Source organism: Martes martes (genome assembly GCF_963455335.1).
Source record: "Martes martes genome assembly, chromosome: 12".
NCBI lineage: Eukaryota > Metazoa > Chordata > Mammalia > Carnivora > Mustelidae > Martes > Martes martes.
Window position 1 is genome coordinate 74,083,287 of NC_137900.1, and position 19,133 is coordinate 74,102,419.

Sequence of the window (19,133 nt, forward strand, 5' to 3'; positions counted from 1 at the left end):
TAATCACTACAGAGAGTGCTTGGATCCAAGACCAGCCAGCCACCTGGCAGCAGAAAGAAGCAAGCTGGTTTCACCACAGGGCTTCCCCTCCCCTTGTTAGTCTAACTGTGAAAACAGGCAAAAGAGCAAAATCACTGGCTCCAAATTGCTTATTTCCAGCCTCGTTCCCTACCATGGGACAGAGAGATCTTTCAAGGCCACCCCTCTGAGATAAGGTCAAGGTGAATCATGGCCTGATTCCTTAGTCATTCCATTCAAATTTCCCTCAAACTGGCATTTTCTCCTCATACAGTGACACTTAAATAATTATTGTAACTAGAGTAGGAATTCTAACTCTGCAACCTCACAGAAAGTGCTGGGCAGCTGTCTTTCCCCCAGAGCTGAAAGGATGGTGACTAACAACCACTTACATATATTGACCCGCCAGTTGGGTGCTAATATTGCATTGATATCCTGGCTCTTTAAGGACATTTGATTTTCTGATTTAAATGGTATGGCATGACATATGTCATGCCTCGGAAACAGAATTGGCTTTACAACCATTTTTCTTCATAACCGTCCATCCATCTGGTGTGCATTTGTGGGGAACTGAACATGAGTTAACCATTTCTTAATGCTCACAAGTCTGTGGGTTGTCTGGGTGGTTTTGCTGATTTGGACCATGATTTCGTGATCTTGGCTGATCTAGTTCCTGTGACCGGCACACTGACCGGGGACTAGGCGATCTAGAATGGCCTCACTTGTGTATCTGGTGGTTGTTCTTGGCTCCCAGCTGGGGCAATGAGGCTAACTGGGCCATGTGTTCCTCCCCCTCTACTGGGCTAGCTCTGGGTTGGTCACAGGAGGCCACAGGTTCCAAGAGCAACAAGAAAGTAAGCCACAATGTGCAAGACTTTTACAAGTCTGTTTCTGATTTTCTAAAACAAGTACAAGGCCAGTTTAGATTCAAAGCACACAGAGAGATGCTACGTCTTGGGGTAAGAGCTACAAAGCTATATTGCAAGGTCATGGGCACAGGGAAGAAAACGGCTTTGGCTATTTTTGTAATCTACCATGTGCCCTTTGATCATCATTTTGGTACTTTCTCTTTTGAGTCAACTGATGCAGCATATTAGGAAAACCGTGACCTAATTCTACCCATTTTTTTTCTCCTTGACTCCACCAGGTTTCTTCTGGGTCCATTCAAGAAAGTGTGAAAGACCGAGTGATTGACTCAAGACTGCAGCTGTTTATCACTAAGCCAGGACTCTTCACATGCATAGCTACCAATAAGCATGGAGAGAAATTCAGCACCGCAAAGGCTGCAGCCACCATCAGCATAGCAGGTAGGATGGATTTCCACAATCGCAATTGCTCCAGGAGAAGGGAGAGGTGGCACTATCCCACATCTCATTTGGAGGGAAATCTTTATTTTTACTCCAGCCCCCTTTGGGTGATTTCTTCCTCCTTGGGGACATTCCAGAGGTTGATCTACATAATTGATCTTAGGCGATTTATTGCCCCAAAAACAAAATCCTCCAATACCTGTCCACATGATGGGCAGCAGGTTCCAGAAGTTCATTTCTCTCTATTTCTTTTCTCCCCCTCTCTTTCATCCTCTTTTTACCTTCCTCCTTCCTTTCCTCCTTTTTTTTATGTTTTCTCATTTCTTTCTTTCCTTTCTTTCCTCTCTCTCTTTCCTCCTCCCCTCTCTTTTCTTTCATGGGGCTAATCACACTAACCAAGCTCTCAAAGAGTAACCTGGCAGATACTTCACATGGTTGTGCCAATTTCTGCAAGGCTTTTTCTTGAGGGCTTTTTTACTTAGGAGTATTTGATCTACTTTGTGGTCTTTCCCTTTCCTGTTTCAGGAAAGTGATAGCAGGACTTACAGGTGTTTTCAAGGAAAAGAGCTGACATACAGATTTCTAGGATATTTGTGTTGAGTTATAAAGGTTTATTTTTAAAATGTAAATGCCCCAAAGCCTTCTGAGAACATTTGTGGAATTCCTAGAGATGGAAATAATCCCTGTATCAGGAAATACCAGGCATGTTACACTCATAATGTGTCTCCTGCCCAAGGGTCAGCAGAGTTGCTTGGCCTCACATGTGAGGCAAGCACTGGTAGAAACTGTGCCCAGGGCCAGCTCCCCAGATCCCCGCTATGTCTTAATACCATGCCACTTCTTTGATCTTCCATGATGGGGAAATTCCTCGTAATGTTTGTGACTTTAATATGAGATTGAATAGAGACCACAGATATATACATATATATATATATATATATATATATATATATATATATATGGAACACTGGACAAGGCTGGCCTTCTAACTCATGCCTATGAAGGAAGGAGAAGATTCTAAGACCAAGGATCCCTTCTGCCTTCTTCTCCAGAGATATATCTGCTTTTAGTACCTTGAGATATAATATCAATTATTCTAGAATTTCCACTGATGGGAAATCACTTCTCCTAGAGAATGGTTGAGAATTCTAACAGTGAATTCAACTCAACTGAACAAATAATAAAACAATTATTGTTTACATAGCACCTTGATGATAAAATACTTTTGCATGCATTTATTAAATACTAGATTCAAGCCATCATTGGGTAGAATAAAGGATGCAAACTTAAGTAACAAATGGGATAGTTAGCAATGGAGTCCCTACCTTCCAGGGGCTCTCAATATAGAAAGGAGGTCAGCCAGCCATATACATTATGGCACGGACTATGTTCTACTGCAGAAGCACAGACAAAGAAAACAGTTGGCTAGCAAGCTCAGAGCATGATGGAGACTGGAAGTGAGACAGAGAACGGGAAGAAAGGTTTGAAATGTGGGCTCTGGTCAGGTGAACAGCCTGAGTAAGTTGGATGTATTCTTCAATCGGTGGAAAGTCATCTAATTATTTTAGAGGAGACAACTGATACACTCAGATATATCTATTATCAAATTAACAGATGTTGGGTGTAAAAGACTGGGAGGCACAGCATGCAGTCAGGAGGCTATTCCAGGAGTCTAGAAAAGTAATGAAGGTCTGAACAACAACTTTAGTATTAGTGCAGAGAGAAGAGGAGAGATTTAGGAGACCCATCAGGGTAGAAACGATAGCACTTGAGAGGTACCTGGGTGGCTCCGTTGATTAAGTGTCCAACTCTTGATTTTGGCTCAGGCCATGATCTTAGGGTTGTGGGTTCAAGCACCGTGTCAGGCTCCGCACCGGGTGTGGAACCTGCTTAAAGAGTCTCTCTCTTCCTCCTCCCTCTGCCCCACCCCTCACCTCTGTCTTAAAAAAAAAAAAAAAAAAGGATAGGATTTGAATATGCTAGAATGTAGCCGTGTACCAGATGTGAGAGTTTGAGGAAGGTGTCTAGGACAAATAATAATAGATGAAACAAAATAAAATAACAAGAACATGAGGAGGTCCAGGAGATGAAAAAAATTAAATTTTTAATGCCTTTGAATAACCTGGAATTATTCTAGTCTCACTATCTTATGTTTTATTTGATTATTTGATCAGGAACCAATGTTAAATAAATAAATACCTTTTTGCAGTATCTATCCATCCCTCCATCCATCTACTTATGTAATGTGTGTGTGTAGAGAAAGAGAGAGAGAAACATTTACATGTGAACACTCATATCCAAGAAAATAAACTGATTTAATCTAGTTTAACCTACAACTCCTCAGGGTGGAAGAGAAAAATTAATGTTGCGAATCTTAAGAGCATTTCATTTTAGGTAATTATTCAGTTACTCACATATTGATTCCCTGCCAGGGCTCTTCTTCCCCTTCCTCCCCTCTCCCCTAGATGGCAGGAGAAAGGGGACTTGGAAACCTGCAGTGGTGACCTCTGGAACAAACCCCTACCCCATCCTCTGGCGAAGTCTACAGCTGGAGAACTTGTGATCTCAACTCTTGGCTTTGTTAGGACCCAGAGGACACCCCTGGCTGGCTCAGCACCTTTGAGGCTCCTCCTGTAACAGCACAGTCCTCTCCATCTCTGTCACATCCTTCATCAAGGCCCTCTCTAGAGTCTACTTTGCAACCTCTGTGACTCGGTCACCCTGTCTCTCCCTGCAAAGGCATGCCTGCTGAAATCAAATTCAGCTCCTTCCTTATCCCTCATGGGGCCTGAAGTAACTTCTGGATCACTTTCATGCATGGATAATTCATTTGTTATACAAAATCCAGGAGAGATTCATCCCTATTGACCCAGTTCTGCTGTTTACCCAATCATGTCATGCTACCATTTTTAGACTAATGTGGCCATCCCATGTCACAGTAAGGGATGTCTATAAGGTTCCCTGCTTCTAGAGATCAAATAAGAAGTAGGGGAAAGTCTCTCTGCTTCAGCTTTTTCCTTAATTTATAACTCTCCTATAGGATTTTGGTTCAGAGAAAGCAATCTATAAAATGTATCCAAATTCTTTTTTTTTAAGATTTTATTTATTTATTTGACAGAGAGAGATTACAAGTAGGCAGAGAGGCATGCAGAGAGAGAGAGAGGAGGAAGCAGGCTCCCCACTAAGCAAAGAGCCCGATGTGGGACCCGATCCCAGGACCCTGAGATCATGACCTGAGCCAAAGGCAGAGGCTTAACTCACTGAGCCACCCAGGGGCCCTGTATCCAAATTCTTAATTCCTCTACCTTCCTCCTCTCCACAACATACCAAGCTGGAGAGACTCCCCCTTTATCGTAGCAACTTCAGGGGCTACCATCATAAGTACAAAGATGAGCATGAAGGCAGTGCTATGGCAATAAAGGAGAATCTAATTTAACAGATATATCTACATCACACCAAGGCAGATTCACTGCATGGACATGATCTTTAAGATGCTGAAATGATTACAGAGCATTACTGCCACTGTACTGGATACAGCAGCATCACCCCTTCACCCCTGACCTGGCTGATCCAACACCATTAATAAATGGAATATACCTGATGAGAGCCCAATCCAATGCCATTAATAAATGGAATATACCAACAGAGAAGGCAGTAATGCTAAAAGAGTAACAGTATCTTCTGGTGGTCAAAAGAACCTTAAGTTATGGCAAGCAGCATAGAAAGGCAGTGCCTCAAGATGAAGGGAGAAGTGGTCTTAGGCATCAATGCTGAGAAAAGACCAGAGTGAAGATGGAGGGCATCAGCAATGGTAGCTTGGGGGAGAACAGTACTAGTGTTTGCATGGGGGAAAAAAACGGTAGAAGCAATTCATGGACTGGTATACAGCAGGAGAGAGGACTTGGAATTTCCTGCCGCACAGATGAGGAGTAGTAACCTCAGTAAGGGCAATGGTCAGGTAGGCTGGAACCAGCAATGACTTGACTTTAGCTAATGGGCCTGGCAATGCCTATTTAACAAGTGTTCGGTGATGTATGTGAACCAATAAATGTGAATCCCTCTGCACATGGAAAAAAAAATGTTACTCAGATGAATGAAGAGAGACTCCCTTAAGGAGCTAATTCATAAAAAGCTACAAGATCCTTTTGTTCATCCCCTGATCAGTTTTTCCTTTTGGATCTCATGGACTATGAGGCCTGAAGCTCCCCTACATTTCCTAAAAATTTCCCCAGGCAGATCTAATGAGGGTGTCTCATGAGTGCAGTGGAGTAAGACTTCCGAACACCAGGAGACATCTGCCATTTTCTCTTCTTCTTCCTGACCCATTCTTTTCCATTACATCTGCTAGATGCCTCACAACGCTCCCAGTGCCATCAATAAGGAAATTGCCTCCTCACCCTAAGGGGCTCCCTGAGGCAATATTCTAGGAAAGTGAGGCCACACTGGTGAAAACAAGATCCATGGAGCCACTTAATTCAGAATCATTGTAAAGAAGCACGAGCTTATGCTCCCCAGACCTCCCAGAGCTTGGATATGGCATCTGTTTTCTCCATTCCTCCTTTCAGCCCCTCTCTTCTCTGGCCTCTGATGGCCTCAGAAGTCCAGAGTTTTGAGTCAGACATGGTGCTCTTGACATTCTGGGAATGCTTCCTGACCCCAAACTCTCCCTTCTCTCATTTCAGCCGTCCCCATCCTCCCCTAGTGTTCTGTAGTCAACAGCCTCCTTTGTCACATTCTCTGTGTTTCACTTTGAAGCTTTTACTCCATCTGTTTATTTACTCATCCCAGCAGGAAAACTGGAAATGGAAAAATCTGGTCTAGCGCTTAGGATTATGTCTAATGATATTTCTAGTGTTTTAAGGAAAACAAAAAATAAAGATCAGCCTTCATTTTCCCCAAACTCTTCCATGTGCAGGCCCAAATCCTCATGCACTGTTTGAGAAATGTGATATACTTTTCTGACTCATTTACATTTGCTGTTAGTCATCAAAAGGAGTCAGGAAAATTTTGGAACCTCTCCCTATGAACCAGGAAGTTGCATTTCCTTCCAGCCACAACCCTGAAAGGCTCAAGTTGCAATTTAAAATCACCAGGATACTGGGTATTTGGCTAGGTGCCTTCTCTTTGTCATTAGAACCCTTGGCTCTGTGACAGAGACCAACAAGACAGTATATGATGCCTGTAATGAGCATAATTCTGGAAGAGCCAGATGGCACCAAAAGAGGCACCGGTACTAATTCTACCAAACATTTAAAAGAAGAATTAACACCAATTCTTCTCATCCTCTTCCAAAAACTGAATAGGGGTAATACTCTCAAACTCATTTTATGAGGCCAGCATTACCCCAATTCCAAAGGCAGATAAGGATATTACAAGAAAAGAAAACTACAGACCACTTTCCCTGATGAATATAGATGTAAAAATTCTCAAGAAAATATTAGCAAACCAAATTCAACACCACATTAAAAAAGAGCATTTATCATGATCAAGTGGGATTGATCTCTGGGATGCAAGGACGGTTCAACATGCACAAATAAATAAACGTGATACACCACATTAACAGAATAAAAGATGAAAAATCATGTGATCATCTCAATAGCAGCACAAAAGCATTTGAAAAAATGCAATGTCTTTTCATGAAAAAAATGCTCAACAAACTGGGGAGAGAAGGAATATTCCTCAACACAATAAAGGCCACATATGACAAACCCACAGCCCACATCATACTCAATAGTAAAAGGTTGGAAACTTTTCCTTTAAGATCAGGAACAAGACAAGGGTGCCTACTCTTACCACTCCTATTCAACATAGTACAGGAAGTCCCGGCCAGAGCAATTAGGCAATAAAAAGAAATAAAAGGCATCCAAACTGAAAAGAAAGAAGTAAAATTGTCTGTTTGCAGATGATATGATCTTATATATAGAAAATCCTCAAGATTCTAAAAAAAAAAAAAAAAATCAGAACTAATCAACAAATCCAGTAAAGTTGCAGCATAGAAAATCAACACACAGAAATCAGTTGTGTTTTTATACACTAACAACAAAACATCGGAGAAAGAAATTTTAAAAAACTATCCCATTTATAATAGCATCAAAAACAATAAAATACTTAGGAATAAGTTTCACTGAGAAGGTAAAAGATCTATTATGTTGAAAACTAAAAGATTTTATGGAAGAAATTGAAGACACAAATAAATGAAAAGATATCCTGTTTCATGGATCAGAATTAGTATTGTTAAAATTCCCACATCACTCAAAGCAAGCTACAGATTCAAAGCAATACCTATCAATATTCCCATGGCATTTTTCACAGAAATAGAACAAACAATCCTAAAGTTCGTATGGGACCACAAAAGATTGTGAACAACCAAAGCCATCCTGAGGATGAAGAACAACGTTGGAGATATCACACTTCCTGACTTTAAACCATACTACAAAGTACAAAATTGTCATAAAAACAGACTCACAGACCAATGGAACTGAATCAAGAGCCCAAAACTAAACTCACACATATATGGTCAATTAATTTACAGCAAAGAAACCAAGGATACACAATGGGGAAAAAACAATCTTTTCAATAAATGGTCCTGGGAAAACGGGGTAACCATACAAAAGAATGGAACTGGACTCCTCCTATCTTACACCATACAGAAAAAACAAGTCAAAATTGATTAAAATCCTAAACATAAGACCTGAAACCATAAAACTCCTAGAAGAAAACATAAGCAATAAGCTTGATATCAGTCTTTGTGAAGATTTTTTGGATATGCACCAAGAGCACAAACCACAACAACAAAAACAAACAAATGGGATTACATTAAACTAAAAAGCTACTGCACAGCAAAGGAAACCATACACAAAATGAAAAGGTTTCCTATGAAATGGGAGAAAATATTCTCAAATGCATATCTGAGAAGGGATTAATATAAAATATATAAACAGCTCATACAACTCAATAGCAAAAAGACAATCCAATTTTTTTTTTTTTGGAATGAGCAGAGGATCTGAACAGACATTTTTCTAAAGAAGGCATACAGATGGCCAACAGGACGTGAAAAGGTGCTCAACCTCACTAATCATCAGGGAAACGCAAATCAAAATCACATTGAGATATTACCTTATAACTGTTTGGATGACTATCAAAAAAAAAAAAAGATATGAGTTAGTAAGCGTTGGCAAGGATGCGGAGAAAAGGAAACCCTTGCGCACCGTTGGTGGGAATGTAAATTGGTTCAGCCACTATGGAAAACAGAATGGAAGATCCTTAAGAAATTAAAAGTAGAAGAGCCATATGATCCAGCAATTCTACTTCTGGATATTTATCCAAAGGAAATGAAAACAGGATATCGAAGAGGTATCTGCACCCTTACATTTGTTGCAGCATTATTCATAATATACAGAAAGAGTAGATACTAGTTACAAGATATGGAAACAACCTAAGCTTCTGTCAACAAACAAACTGATAAAGAAGATGTGATATATATAAAATACCACATTGTGTATCTTACAGTGTCTCATATACATATATACATATAATGTGACACTACTCAACAATGATAAAGAAGGAAATCTGGCCATTTGGGATATGGATTAAACTTGAGGGCATTATGGTAAGTGAAATAAATCAGAGGGAAGACAGATACGTATGATATCACTTATGTGTGGAATTTGAAGAAGTCTAACAAATAGAAATACAGAGTACAGTGGTAGTTACCCTGTGCTGAGCAGTGGGGGAAATGGAGAGATGTTGGTCAAAGAGTTCTAACCTCCAGTTATAAGATGAATAAATTCTGGGAATCTTTGTCCATATGATAATTATAGTTAATATGGCTGTATTATATATTTGAAAGTTCCTATGAGAATAGATCTTCAATGTTCTCAACCACAAAAAAGAAATGATAATTATGAGACATGATGGAGTTGTTAGCTAATGCTAAGGCAATTATCATTTTGCATTATATAAGTGTATATAAGTGTATACCTTAAACTTACACAACGTCGTATCTCAGGAAAGCTGGCAAAAAAAAAAAAAAGAAAAGAAAAGAAAGGAAGAAAGAAAGAAAAGACAAGACAAAGGGATTCAGTAGAGGCAAAGTTTGTATTTCCCAAGCTCAGTGGCATTAATAGGTCCTTCCTGGAAGACCGAGGTTCAGCGTTCCATCTATACCTATCCAGTCTGAGAGTACAGGAATGAGTCTGTATTCCAACATGTCACCCCTCCCTCCACCAACACTCCCATCCCTTCTATCTGCAGTGCTCCTTCTCTGAACTGACCTCAGGATCTGGGGCTTCCAGTCACTGAATTTAAAACTCAAAGGAATACATGGAACATAACCAAAAATGGGCATAGGGAGGGGTCTGATGTAGTAGTATTGGTGTTCCCCACCCCTCCAATGGGCCACATAATTATATACTCTATGAGCATTGATAGTTCACACTACTACCAAAAAAAAAAACAAAAAAAACAAAAAACCAATAGAAGTTTGAATTATATTTTCACCATCGATATAGCTAATTGAAATGTACTACCCCGTTCCACGGACTCTCTCCTGCCTGAGAGTCGTACTCCGCGTCACCACCCCCCCTTCGCCCCCCCACATGCTCTTCCCGGTTAGGAGACACGTGGAGAGGCCTCAGCACATGACCAGCTTTACCACCCAGTGCTTCAGCCGGATAGGGAAGAGTGCTCTGACCAACAGAACAGACGCTGACCACGGGTGTTTCACGGTGGCTTTATCTGGTTTCAAATTAATTAAAGGTGTTTGTTTTTGTTTGAAATGAAAGGGAAAAGAATAAATGCGTAACAGCCAGTAGCCATTCTAATCGCTCTCAGCTGTTTTGCAGGGAGGCGGAAGAAGCAAGCATTCTCTTTTTTCCCCCCTCACCATAACACAAACCCTCCCCAATTTACAATCAAGCAGCTTTCCCACGTTAAAGTCACTGCATGTGTCAGAAGACAGCCAGAGTTTTACTGGCTTTTCCATTTTCTCTAGAAGAATTTCCTGATGTCTCCTTTCATCTTTCCTTTCTGCACAGTGGCAGAACTGTCTAGCAGCTTGGGTCCTGTAAGTGCTTTCTATAGGCTGGTTTCTCATCTTTAGGCTGTTTCCACGATATGAAGTCTCTTGGTAGCCAGTGGAGGGGAACTGGGAGCTCTGACACTGCCTAGGCTGATGATGCCAGTGGTGGACCCAGCCTGAAAAGAACACAGTTCCCAGAGACTCTCAGTTTTCTCTTATTAATCTCCTCCAAATCTGACTGTTAATGCAATGTCTGGCTTCCTAATCAAAGAGAACTTTCCAGAAATAGGCATTAGAAGTATCAAAGCTATCTCTTGCAAATCTTAAGATTCAAATGTACTAACTTTTGTTTCTTTTCCCCTTTAATATGATTTCCGGTGGGAACTTCCTTTCCTGTTCATAGAATGGAGGTAAGATAGCATTGTGACATCCATGTTTTGTTGTGGTGTTTTTGTTTGACCTGCCCTTTATTGCTATTTGCTGAGTACAGTGATCTTTCAGGAACTTTCTAATTTCTAATCCTTTTAATACTCTTGTGCAATGATAATGAAGATGAAGATAAGTCACATCTATTAAATACTTACTGTGTATCAGACACTGCTAAACAAGAGCTTTACATGCATTATTTAATTTATCCTCAGGACATCTATAGGGAACAGGTACTATTATTATCCCTATTGTACAGAAAAGAAACAGAGAGTTTCTTTGAAATGGAGAGTTCCAGGGGCCCCTGGGTGGCTCAGTGGGTTAAAGCCTCTGCCTTCAGCTCGGGTCATGATCTCAGGGTCCTGGGATTGAGCCCCACATCGGGCTCTCTGCTCAGCGGGGAGCCTGCTTCCCCCTCTCCCTCTCTGCCTGCCTCTCTGCCTACTTGTGATCTCTGTCTGTCAAATAAAAAAAAAAAAAAAAAAAGAAAGAAAGAAATGGAGAGTTCCAGCAACTTACACAAACGGTAAATGATAGGCTTGGAAACTGAACCCAGAACAGACTCCCCAATTCACCCTCATAGCTTTATCTTGTAGATAAGAAAGTGTCACCTTGTAATATAACATTTTGCAATGTACAGTGTTTTGTTTTCAGTAAAACTGACTTTCCTAAAAACTCTATGAAGCATTATGATTGTTTTTATCTAATCTTGTAAGTAACGAAACGGAGATTCAGAATGATCAATCAGTAATTGTAACAATGATAACAGCAGCTAAGTTTGTGGTACATTTATAATCACCACTTTTCTCATATTAATATTTCAGTGATTTTATGGGGCAAGACCTATTATCATCCCTATTCTTTCATATGAGGAACGTGATGCACTAGATAGACCACAAACTATAAACTCTCAATCTGAGCTCGGGTACACAGACTCAAGAACTTAGATTTGATAACTACTATACTAACCCAGATAGCACAGTAACTGAGCAGCACCTAGAACTCCAACCACTGATTCTAATTCCATGGAATAAAATAATCCATTGCATAAGAAAATTTGGTTAGTTCTTGATCTTGTGCCAATTCATGTAGCTTTGATGCATTCATTCACTTATCACAGTTAAGATTTTGTTTATTTATTTGAGAGACAGTGATCGATCACAAGCTTTGGGGAGGGGGTAGAGGAAAAAATCAGAATTCCCACTGAGCAGGGAGCCCGATGCGGGACTTGATCCCAGGACCCTGGGATCATGACCTAAGCTGAAGGCAGACACTTAATTGACTGAGCCACCCACACACCCCACTTATCACAGTTCTAAGAGACAGTACTATCCTCAAGGACTGTACAGTGAAACTGAATATCTTCTGAACAGATATACAATATGAATGTGGTAAAAGTTAAATTAAAATGCAGGCTGACAAGAAAAGAGATGCCATCTTTCCTTTACATGCCATTCAGCACTCCTGTCCTTCCAATGCATTTTTAAACCACTTACTCTATTTCTGGCACTATACTGGAAAGCGGAAAAACAAAACAAGTTGTATGTATTCGCTGCCCCCAAGTAATTTATTTTTGACTAGGTGCACATGTACGCGCACACACACAAAACATAATAATGGAAGCATGGACAAATTCCAAGGACTCCAGGACAGAAATAGATCATTCAAATCAAAGTAAATGCAAATGAAAAACCAAAAACCTATTAGTATCAATAAAATTTTTAAAATTCCATACTGTTTTTCACTTGTGATAACACGGGCAATCTTAAACCGCTGGTAGAGAGAAAACTGCTATAACCTTTCTAAAGAGCATTTGGCAGTTTTTATCAGGAGCCTTAGATGGCTGTATCTGTTGATTGGATAAATCCAGTTTTAGTAATCTATATTAAGGAAGTAAGTGTATGAACAAAACAAAATTGAAAACAACACTATATTTATTAATGAAATTTATAAGCAATGTCGGTATCTACCATTAAGGGAAATTGGTGAGATTAAAAACCATGTTTTTGAAAAATATAATAGCACAAGCAAATGTTTAATTGTATTAATTCTTATATTATTAATGCTTATTATAATCATGCTAAATAAAATGCAGGATGCAAAAATACATTTACAGAAAAATTCAAATATACTATGTATTATATATAACACTGTATATATTATACTTACATATATACTGATTATAACTGATGTACAAATATATAAAATATATACAGTGTTTATATATTTGGCTAATATAATTTTCAAATTTTTTAAACTTAGAAATGCTTTCTTCTTTACATCATTTTTTGCATCTTTATTTTACACGAAAACTCGGTACTAATTTTAGAAGAACTACAAGAGGTGTTTCACAGAGGAAACCAAGTCCTTGAGGACACTGGGTTTGGTATTTCAGAAAAATGACATTTGATCTATGCCTTAGAGCAGGGGTTGGCAAGCCCTTTTTCTGCAAAGGGCCGGATATTAAATATATTTGGCTCTGTGAACATGCAGGCTCTGTTGGATCTGCTCAGCTCTGCTACTACGGAGCAAAAGCAGCCACAGACAGTTCAGAAATGGCTGAATGTGGCTCTGTTCTAAGAAAATGTTACTTATGGACACGGAAATCTGAATGTCATACAATTTCCACTTCTGATTTTTTTCAATCGCTTAAAAATGTGAACACCATTCTTAGCTCACAGGCAGTATAAAGACAGGCAGAGGGCAGAATTTGACCTGTGGCTTGCATTTGCTGACCTCTGACTTAGACAATGAATCAGATACAAAGACAGTAGGTATGGAAAGAATAAAAGCAATCCCCGTTTGCTTTGTGGATTGGAAGTGGTGTAGAACGCCGCCATCACACTTATCGGGGAAGCACAGTTGCTGTAGGCAGTTGCTCTATAAGGAAAGATCTACCTCTAGAGTAGTTATCCCTTATCCACGGGTGATATGTTCCAAGACCCGCAGTGGATGCCTGAAACCATGGACAGTACTGAACTCTACAAATACTGTGGCTTCTTTCCTGTATATACCTCTGATAAAGTTTAATTTATAAATTAGGCATAGGAAGAGATTAACAGCAGTAATAATACTGTAGAACTAGTATAACGATATACTGTAATAAAAGTTGTGGTCTCTCAAAATATCGTACTGTACTCACCCCTCTTGTGATGATGCGAGATAAGAACATGCTTATGAGATGAGACGAAGTGAGGTGAGTCGCAGGTGTTATGACACAGTGGGAGGCTACCTGTGACCTTCCCACGGTGTGTCGGGAGGAGAGCATCTGCCTCTGGACTGTGGTTGACCGAGGGCGACTGAAACCAGGGAAAGCAAAACCGTGGGTAAAGAAGAAGTACTGTGCCAGGAGACAGGTAGAGCTCTCTTGTGTGCCACCACTAAGGAGGGCGGGAAAACCCGTGCGAGTTTCCACGGGACACATGGGATTGCTTTAACCCAAACCACCCCAGCTGGCTGTCTGGATACGCCCCTGGACAAAGTACTATGTGTTCAAAGGAAATAGAGGTCTCCCTCTTAGAAACTGCGAGATCACACAGAAAAATGCCCTACTGGATGTGGTTCACACCTGTCGAAGCAGAGAGAAGTTAAGAGTAAAAAGTGTAGGGAGAATCCTTTAAATATTCAATTTGACCAAGGAGAGCAGTCTAAGTTAAAGGCAGGACTTGAGATCATATATCCGTCATTGCCGCTAAAAAGAAACACTTTACAGAAAGGGAAGTCAGCCAGGTTTCATTCGTCAGGAGGCCAGAGAGGGGCTGGCTCCATGTGCAACATGAATGAGCATTTTTGGAGCCTGTCTGGCAGCCCATTCCAAAATAACCAGCATTCTGTGAATAGATCCCCGTGACCTCTGCCCCACTGTTCGAAGGACCAACAGGACCAGCTGCTTCTGGTGCTACTCCACTGGCAGTTCCAAGAGATGTGAGCAGAGGAACCCAACCGCAGTTGGACAGTTCACCTGCAAAAGATAGCAGAGGACACCAGTGGAAATTCTTTGCATTCATCTTGTCCCCCAGTTTTTGCTGTGAGCTTCTTTTAAATTTTTTTAAGCGACAGGGTTAGGGAGATGAGGGACCATGGCCCCATACACCTCCATGTCTTGCCTCTGAAATAGGATACTATAAAAAATTAGAGGTTTATGACTCTACCAAAGAGGAGAGGAAAAGGAAAAGGGAGTTGTTTAAACTCTGAAAGTGTAACTGGGCAGTCTCTATATATGTACATGTATATGCATATATATATGTTATGCATGTGTGTATATGTAATACATATGTATATCCTTTATCTCGTAGAGCTGATCTTAGCATGGATACACTTCCAAAGCTAAGTCTTTAATGCTCCTAGGAACATCACAGAGGCACAGAAAATTAATAAGAACCATATTCTTTATATTTTATGTCTTTTCCCAGCATGCAAAGGGTTTTCACTTCTCAGAAAAGGTTACTTCTTCACAAGCTGGCAGAAAGAAGAACCAAAATTATAAACCAATATCTCATTTCTATTCAAAACCTATTCTGCTTTTCTTTGGTCTGTTTTTTTTTTTCCTTTACATTATACAGCTAATAAATAAATGAGGACTCAGTACTATCAGGCCAATGGAGGTTGTTCCAAAGATTTTTCTAGGTCATTTATTAAGAAAGGCAGCAGACATACACAGAGAGAGAAAGATTATTAATTGTCAATAATCCTTATTTTTGAGGCTATTTTTATTAATTTTTCTTTTGTGCACCTTTTCTGTGTGTTTTTTTTTTTGCTTGTATAACTAAAGGAAAAATCATGAATGTTTTTTAATTTAAAAAATACTTAACGGAAAAATAAAGACAGAGTCAGTCAGTGGTTAACATATGACAGCAGAACCTGGATGAACAATTCTCAGCTCAGAGGTACTTGGGGAATATTTAACTTTTCCATGATAAAATTCTTGTGTTAAATGAAAAGAATCCCACCTGCTTTTATCTATCCCCCCTTTATACCAAGATATTATATTAGTATGTGAGACAATTCAGTAAACCAGTTTGAAGCACTTCTGATTATTAGGTATTATTCTTCGGTTTCTTAAAGTACAGCATCCTTGCCTTTCTTGAACTTTCTTAGTGTTATCACAGACCAGGTTTCCCTACGAGACTGGGACATAAGCTATTCCTCTGGGATTTTGCTGAACCTTTCCTGGCCCAAGTTTTCATGACAGCTTTGGTTTCTAATTCAAGGCCTTCATTTTTAAAAGGAATTACAAACTACAAGTAATGTAATAAAATCTGCATTGGCTAATTAGTAAAAGGCAAGTCTGAATCAGAGGAAGATTCTATAGTATGAAACATAATTTCAAAGTATGGTGTTTCTCGGAAGTTCATCATTTTACCTGAATGAGCTGTATGCCATTTAATAAATTTGCTTTGAACACTGGTCAGCCATGGTTTCTAATTCAGCTTATCAACTGTTCAGATTCCAACAGGGTCTCTTAACAAGTTAAAAATTTCTCACAAATTCCAATCTAATTCTCTTACCTTAAAATCGTTCGTATAAAGATAACGAAATGTGGAATTTCAATAATTGTACAAATCCAAATGATAATACAACTTAGTTTTTTGTCATTGTTAACAGTATATATCTGATGGAAAGCACAAGAATATGTTGAGAATATGTCAGTGTATACACATAACAAGTGCTCAATAAATATTTGTCGGGTGAGCATAGGAGTTATTATTATAATTGCAAGCATTCCATTAGGGGGCAGTGGGTATGTGCAGAAAGTACCAGCAGTATTTTTCCATTCTCCCTCTTATTCTCTTCAGTTGTTATGCCAGAGAAGTTTTTAATCTTATTTTTGTGCTAGCATTATAACAATCTAAGTTTTTTCCTCATATATTACCCATTAACACACGATCTGAGTTCAGAGTAATTGCTTACATCACTCAACAGATTAGGCCCTTGGGGCTCTGAGTGACCAGATGACTCTTCCGAAGTCATGTGATGAAGAAAGAGCAAAGCTGAAGATCTGTTTAGCTCCTTTGAGACCCTGAACCCAAATTCCTCCTCTCTATATGACTTTCTTTTTAAGTCTTTAATGAAATGCTGGGAAGATGTATGAGTGAGAGAATCTGGGTACAGGAGGTGTCACAAAGATGAATGTGTTCCATAAAGTTCAGGGACTTCACTATCACAATACATAAACTATGTTCATAAAGCTGGGTCACCACAACTGTTACACTCAATCATCTGTTAAATGTCACGATGTGTGTTTTTTTAGATGCACTTTACTTGCTGAAATCAGCTCCATTTGTAAGAAGCATAGGAAGTACCTTAACCAAGAGTAATTAAATTCTATTTATAATGTGAAATTAAAAAACTAGCCAAATCTATTCAGTCCTTGATAGTTCCCAAAGCTTTCTACACCTATTATCACATATGATCCTCATCATAACCCTCTGGAGCAGTTGGAGGTGGCAGAATGATAGCTGGGAAGGGAGACGGTATTCAGACAGAACAATCCAGTTAAGTTATTAGTTTAATCTTCTATTGATGTGATGCAGAGGTGGAAATTTAAAAAATAATAGGGGCACCTGGGTGGCACAATGGGTTAAAGCCTCTGCTTCCGGCTCAGGTCATGATTCCAGGGACCGAGCCCTGCATCGGGCTCTCTGCTGAGCAGGGAGCCTGCTTCCCCCTCTCTCTCTGCCTGCCTCTCTGTCAAATAAAAAAATAAAATCTTTTTTAAAAATTTTAAAAAATAAAAATAAAAAAATAAATAATAATAAACTACCCAGACTGAATGCTAAGGAATAGCATGTGATGGAGAACATTCATGTCTTCTTTCAGTAAACTTCAGAAAGATAACAAAGGCTACTGCGCCCAGTACAGAGGGGAGGTGTGTGATGCTGTCCTGGCCAAAGACGCTCTGGTTTTCTTCAACAACTCCTACGCAGACCCTGAGGAGGCCCAAGAGCTGCTGGTTCACACCGCCTGGAATGAACTGAGAGCCGTGAGCCCATTTTGCCGGCCAGCTGCTGAGGCTTTGCTGTGCAACCACATCTTCCAAGGCTGCAACCCCAGAGCAGTACCAACTCCTATACCCGTTTGCAGGTAAAAGTTAAAAAAAAAAAAAAAAGAAAGAAAGAAAGAAAGAGAGAGAGAGAAAAAAGTGGGAAGATTCTGTTGAATGCAAACTGGAAGAGTTTTCAAAAAAAAAGCTGTTCCATGTTATGAAAAGGTAGCTTTCATCCAAAATAGGAAGTAATTAATTGGACAATATTCCTGCCATGTAAATCACTGATGACATCCTAAAATACAAGGGCTCTGAACTTCTAGAAAGTGTCATAAAAGGTATAATACTCTATTTTACTTGTTATTGTTCACATTATCATATTTCTAAGTAGTTCTAGCTTTCTGTGAAACAAACAAAAAAAAAAACCTCCACAAACATGGACCTCATTAGTAAGCTACACTAGAGAAGGAAAAGAAAGGTCCATTTCAAATGTTCCACCACTATTTGCTGATGAATATGAGCTCTTGGTGACCACTTCAGAATATTACTTTCTATAATATGTGTATTATCTTAAAACACATTCCACCCAAAAAAAAAAAAAAACCACATTCCACCCAATGTTCTAATTTAAATATTAACATTCCTTCTCATGGTGGGGGGGTTAATAAATAGTTATTTCTTTAAAACTCCCATACTTTTTAAACATGGAAATTCATAAATCCATGTTTGATAGAATTATCTTGCCTTTATTTACTTCTTATGTAGGAAAGACCGGAATCAAACTGGCTTTTGAGCCAAGTAGAACAAAGGTGAAGTACTGTTTGTACTGCTTTCTAGATACATGTAATCTTGGCTAACCTTCGGTTTCCTCATCTGCAAAACAGAGAGGATTAAAGGATAAAACGTCCTCATGGTATATGTTAGAAACTGGATAGACACTGTTTTCTTCAGAAGAAAACACATGAAACTACCAGCACAGCACATTTCCACCTCTGTTTTGATAAAACCAGAAACTATTTAAATATTGAAATAATCATAGCACCTTGAGGTCATTAAAATAGAATGTTCTATTCCTCAACTCACTACAAATTTTGAGGGTTTGAAGAAGTTGTAAGATGAATATAACTTGCTGTTCCTTCATCCAAGATGATTATATTTGCATGGGGAACAATCAGAATTAAAATTGAATTGTATCTTTATATGCTAGCACAAAATAAATTTATTGAGTAACTTTCCAACATGTCCTAGGCTAGCTTACATGCAAGAGCCACGCACGTTCTTTTTGAGAATTTACCTTTTTTGTTTTTTTTAAATTAAAAAAAAATCCCATTCAATGAGATTTCAAATTTATTAGGATAGCATAATCATCTCCTAAATC

At 39.2% G+C, this 19,133-nt stretch overlaps 1 protein-coding gene across 7 annotated transcripts in view; it reads left to right on the forward strand.

Annotated features, from left to right (window-relative positions):
* MUSK (muscle associated receptor tyrosine kinase) overlaps window positions 1-19,133 on the forward strand; it is a gene marked incomplete at both ends in the record, with an annotated part of 92,230 nt that overhangs the window by 58,637 nt on the left and 14,460 nt on the right. For 4 of the 7 annotated variants that reach the window (XM_080820004.1, XM_080820005.1, XM_080820006.1 and 1 more), the window contains 3 exons: window positions 1,166-1,325; window positions 10,748-10,754; window positions 17,590-17,853. In XM_080820004.1, coding sequence (XP_080676130.1) covers window positions 1,166-1,325; window positions 10,748-10,754; window positions 17,590-17,853 — 431 coding nt within the window. Of the gene's footprint in view, window positions 1-1,165; window positions 1,372-10,747; window positions 10,755-17,589; window positions 17,854-19,133 lie in introns of all 7 variants that reach the window. The other 3 variants (XM_080820008.1, XM_080820009.1, XM_080820003.1) reach the window with 2 other exon arrangements.